At 45.3% G+C, this 5,460-nt stretch overlaps 1 protein-coding gene across 1 annotated transcript in view; it reads right to left on the bottom strand.

The window, feature by feature from the left end:
• Positions 1–3,399: 3,399 nt before the first annotated feature.
• The window catches only part of ZNF8 (zinc finger protein 8), a 12,805-nt gene continuing 10,744 nt past the window's right edge, over positions 3,400–5,460 (bottom strand). The window contains exon 4 of the mRNA XM_008057356.2: positions 3,400–5,161. Coding sequence (XP_008055547.1) covers positions 3,729–5,161 — 1,433 coding nt within the window. The 3' untranslated portion in view covers positions 3,400–3,728. The remainder of the gene's footprint in view (positions 5,162–5,460) is intronic.

Genomic DNA, 5,460 nt, shown 5'->3' with positions numbered 1-5,460 from the left:
CTTTGTTTTAGACAGGCTGGGTTCACTGAACTTACTGCACTTCTAGGGCAAGCTGCCCTTTCACACTGAGATATACAGCAGACCCCTGCCATTGGCACCTGAAACTCAGAACTCAGATACACCAAACTCAGATGTGGGAGTGAAAGACACAAAGACAGGGGTGTGGATGACACCTGTAACTCCACAGGGAGTGCAGAAGGAAAAAGGTTGAGAAAGGCTAATTTTCTTCTTCTATGATGGAGGAAGGCAGATTCGTTTGGATGAAAAACAAGTGTTTTGTTTTAGACAGGCTGGGTTCACTGAACTTACTGCACTTCTAGGGCAAACCGCCCTTTCACACTGAGATGTACAGCAGACCCCTGCCATTGGCGCCTGAAGCTCAGAACTCAGATACACCAAATTCAGATGTGGGAGTGAAAGAAACAAAGACAGGGGTGTGGATGACACCTGGAAAGTACATGGAGCACAAGATGGATCCTGGGATAACATCCCAGGGACTCCAACATTTAGGATGGGTGAGAGGAGGAAAAGCCCTGAGAATGGGAAAGAATCCCAGAATAAAAGGAGTTAACAGTCCTGGAGATGAAGAGACGATGCTGGCACCCAACTACGGCCACAGTAGTTCTGTGAAGCAGCAGGGCAGATAGAGGGGTCTGAGGTATGAGCTGGCACCAAAAAAGTGGGGAGCATAGATAACTTTTCCAAGAGACTGAAGGAGAAAGGAGGCAGATGCTGCTAGTTGTCCACTCCCCAAGACCTTTTCCTCTCTTACTTGTCTCTACCACAGAGGTCAGAAAAACTTAAGTTCTGTGGCCCAGTCTTGGCCAATGAGACTTTTTATTGAGTCAAAGTCTCACTCTGTCACTGAGGCTGGAGTGCAGTGGGACACTCACAGCCACTGCATCCTCAACCTGCTAGACTCAGGTGATCCTTCCACCTCAGCCTTCCAATTAGCTGGAACTATAGGCGTGCACCACCACACCCAGCTAATTTTTTTTGTTTTGTTGTAGACATGAGGTCTCACCTTGTTGCCCAGGTTGGTCTTGAACCCATGGGCTCAGGCAATCCTCTTGTATCTGCCTCCTAAAGCACTGGGATTACAGACGTGAAGCCAATGAGACTTAAGTGGGCATTGCTGGAGACTTCTGGGAACATCTTTTCTTTGAAACATCATCAAAGAGATGACTGTTGGCCAGCCTCCGCCCCCTACTTCCAGTCTTGTCTGCAGATGCAATGGTTTGAACCAAAGTCTCCTCATAACCATAAGGGAAAAGTTGAGAGAACTACAGAAAACACCAGCTATGAAATAGCCAAATCACTGAAAAGTCAGCCTTTGAACAAAGTCTAACCTGACACTGTCAGATGGGTGTTGCTATCAAATACTGACTCTACCACTTCCTGTGTAACCTTTGACTGGTTTTGTTCTAGTTACTAGCAACTTGTCCTGTGCCTAATTTTCTTTATCCATAAAGTGATACTACCTCACAGAACTATTATTGTGGCACTGTCTGTCTGAAGATGCACTTTTGAGCTATGCAAACAGAAGGCCATCTAAGAAGGAATAGAAGATGGCATGGGCCAAAGTGTGAGGACAGAGTTGCTGTGACAAGTGAGAACTGACAAAGGAAATATGTGAGAACGACTCCAGAGGAACAAACCTAAGCCATTGGCAGGGTCTTGTGGAACCTCTAGAGATGAACCCCAAAGCTGGCTTTAAGCATCCTGGAAGCCCACATTGCTCAGATGGAAATCCCATCAGTTGTGACACTTGCAGCATCCACACAGCAAAAATGGACATAGAAGTTCTGATGGCAGTGAGTTCCAATGCTCAACTATCCTAACACAGTTATTCAAACTCCTGTTGAATTTTTCCAGAATCATCATTTCTCCATTCAACTCTCTACCCTGCCAATTCAACATTCCTTCTGCAGTTTATTTTTAGGAACCATTTTGTTTCACCCTGCAATGTGTTGTGATCAATTTTCTTTCCCTCCAATTTCAATGCTGAGGGTATGTTTAATTTCACTAGAATGCAACTGCAGTGGGAACACCAACCAAAAGGATAACCTGGTTAAACCTGTGCATCAACAGCTGAACAGGCACTTGGCGTAGTGTCCTGGCAAATAGGCATCTGGCTGTAGCTATGGCATATGGACATCCACAAGTTGTTGCACTTTAGCTTAGAAAGTAGGTAGGTTTAAATTCTTGGTCTTTTCATCCCTTGTGCTATGAGGCACCAAGGACCACTCCTTGATGTACAATGTTCTTTCTGTGTCAAGAACAGCATGGACAAAAGTCAGAGACCCCTGCTTTCCTTAGGAGCAAACTTGGAGGAAAGCAGTATGATAATGAAGGTGAAGCTTCCCACTATGGTCAGTGAAAATACATTATTTGTGTTTGAAAATGACCACAATAAATGCTGTAAGATTATTCAGAAAAATAGGTGGAATCTTTTCCTTTCTTCACAGCAATTATAAATGCTGCAAAATGGTAAAGTGTTTACTAAAAAACACATAATGTATTAACTAGTGAATGAAATCATTTGCAAGATCAACCTTAGATGACTGTTACTCCAGCCCTGATCAAACAATTTGCAGAGTTTAGAAAATGTTGGACTGGGTTTAGCTACATTGTTGGACTGGGTTTACACCAGGGCTTCTCCACCTGAGTACTACTAACATTTTGGGCTAGATAATTCTTCGTAGAGGTGCTGTCCTAGACACTGTAGGGTGTTGAGAAGCATCCCTGGCCTCTACCCACTAGATGTCAGTGACACCCTTCTCCCAGTCAGGGCAACCAAAAATGTCTTCAGACAGCACCAAATGTCTCCTGGGGGGCAAAAACACCCCAGTTGAGAACCTCAGGCTTACAGCAACGCTGGATGTTCTGAGGCAGTAGTTTTCAAGCAGAGCATGACACTGTCCCCAGTGAATGGTTGTGAAATTTCATGGGGGCTTTTCTTTGCCACATGACCGGGGAGTGTGGTTGAAACTGACAAGTGGGCAGGAGCCAAGCATGTTGCAATAATGGTGAAGTGCAGAACTAGCCCAGTGAACCAGGTACACACCTATGAAACAACCAGTTTGCAATATATGAACTGAGAGCATAACTCAACTTTATATATAAACACAAATTAATTGCTGCATGCTTGGAATTTACACACAATTTTTCAGAAATGCATCAGCATGTTGTTTTGTTCAAAACTCTTCCAAGAGTTAGTCACTATTTTGGAAAGTCATTCCACACAGGAATGTCCTTCACAGTTTTTCCATGGCCAACACTATACCTGCTTCTAGTCTGCAAGGAACAGGGAATTGCCCCAGGGCTCCTGGTGAAACTGGGCTCAAACACTTGCAAGGCGAGATACTGCACAGACTCAGTACACATTACTCTCTCACATTACTCTACCATAAATTACTTTCATTTTAATTATGCTTTACAAAACAGGGCTGTATATTGACTTTTTGACATGGCATATGTGGGTAGGTTATATCACCTGTGAACTCACTGTGGAGTAATGGAGGGAATGTCACAAAATAACTGTTGTTAAAAGGGGCACTGAGTTTGGTAGATTTGGAATCCACCGATCTTAGGTATTTGGGAAGTATCGCTTCCTTAGTCAGGTAACCCATCAACATTTCCATCCCCAGCCCCTTTCCATGAATGCACTATGTGGACTTACCACATTTTTGTACCTGTGGTTAAAAGTCATCTGCAGAATTTCTCTCCTATGTGGATTCTCTGATGTCAAGTAACATGGAAGCACCAACAGAAGGCTCTTCCACTCCAATTACGTGCACAGGGTTTTTCTCTTGCATGATTTCATGGATGTCAAACAAGGCCAGAGCCCTGCTTTCTGGCTGTCCTGCCTTTACCCCACCTGCAGAGGTCTCTCTTGAATTTGAGTGCTGATGACGGACAAGGTGTGAGCTACTACGGCCAAAGGACTGTTCACGCCTCCGGTTTCGCCCATGAGGCTCCACCTCTCTGGTATGAGTTATCTGGTGTCTGATGAGGTGAGAGCTCTGAATGAAACACTTTCCACACTGATTACATTTAAAGGGCCTATCGCTCTGGTGAGTCCTCTCATCTTGACTCAAAGGTGGGTCACAGCCAAGGGCTTCTGCCCATTCATGCTTTGTCAGAGCTGGCGTCTGCTCAAAAATCAGCCTCTGGCGGCACTCAAAGGGCTTCTCCCCAGCATGCTTTCGCTGATGCTGGGCTAGGGAGGAGCTGTGCCGGAAGCCCTTCCCACAGTGGTTACATTCATAAGGCCTCTCCTCAGTGTGAGTCCTCAGGTGCAGAAAAAGGCAAGTAGTCCGAGAGAAGGATTTCCCACACACACTGCAGGTATACGGCTTCTCTCCAGTATGTGTCCTCTTGTGCCGGCCCAGGGATGAGTTCTGGTTGAAGGCCCTCCCACAGTCCTGACACTCATAGGGTTTCTCCCCTGTGTGGATTCTCCGATGGACGGTAAGGTGTGTACTATGGCAAAAAGACTTCCCACATTCGGCACACTTGTAGGGCTTGTCTCCTGTGTGGATTCGCTCATGTTGAACGAGGGAGGAGTTCTGGCTGAAGGCTTTCCCACACTCTTTGCACATATAAGGTCTCTCTCCCGTATGAATTCTCTTGTGCACTGTGAGGTGTGCATTATGGTTAAATGACTTCCCACAGTCAGTACATTTGTAGGGCTTATCCTGCACTTGGCTTCTTGCAAGTTCTGCAACTGGAACAGCCTGATTGGAAGCTTTGTGACAGTCACTGTTTTCACTGGGCTGTTCTCCTGGGGAACCCATCTGCTGACTGACTAAACTTGCATTATGTTCCAAGTTTGTAATCTGTGAATCGTAAGTACAGAGATATTCTCTCCTAGAAATCTCTGGGAATGGATTTGGGTTTTCCCCAAGTCTGAGAGTTTCATAGCCTTGATCTTGAATTGGTGCTTCCTTGAGGCCAAATTCTAATTGTTTCAGGTTATTCTGGTCCTTCTTGAGCACCTGGCCCTGGCCCCAGCCCTGACACTGCCAGTTTTCCCCTAACAGAACAGGACAAGAAGCACCTCTTGGGAATCTTTCCCTTTCTGTGACATTGGATGAGTCCTCTTCAAGAAGGCCCTGCTCCCTGGGTGATGCTTGACCTTTAGGTTGAGGCTGCCAGCCTGAAAGAAAACCAAAGAGCTCTGAAAGGTTGAAGGGAAAAAATTAAAAAGGGGGACAGGTCCTCAACACCTCAAGTTTATGATACTGAAATAGGATCCTAACGACCTGCCTGACTCTCCTCTTATTTTAACACTGGTGCCCTGTTCTCCAACATGGTTTCACTCATTTGAAAAATATTTACTGAGGTCCTGCTGTAGGCCAGGTATTGGCACTGAAGTGAAGCTATGTTCATTTCCCGTTTGCTACTATAACGACTTACCACAAACTCAGCATCTTTTTTTTTTTTTTTTTTGAGTTG

Source organism: Carlito syrichta, unplaced genomic scaffold (assembly GCF_000164805.1).
Source record: "Carlito syrichta isolate Samal-C Ts95f unplaced genomic scaffold, Tarsius_syrichta-2.0.1 Scaffold86768, whole genome shotgun sequence".
NCBI lineage: Eukaryota > Metazoa > Chordata > Mammalia > Primates > Tarsiidae > Carlito > Carlito syrichta.
The sequence above is the reverse complement of the archived record's forward strand: the minus strand, read 5'-3'. Positions and strand labels throughout refer to the sequence as shown.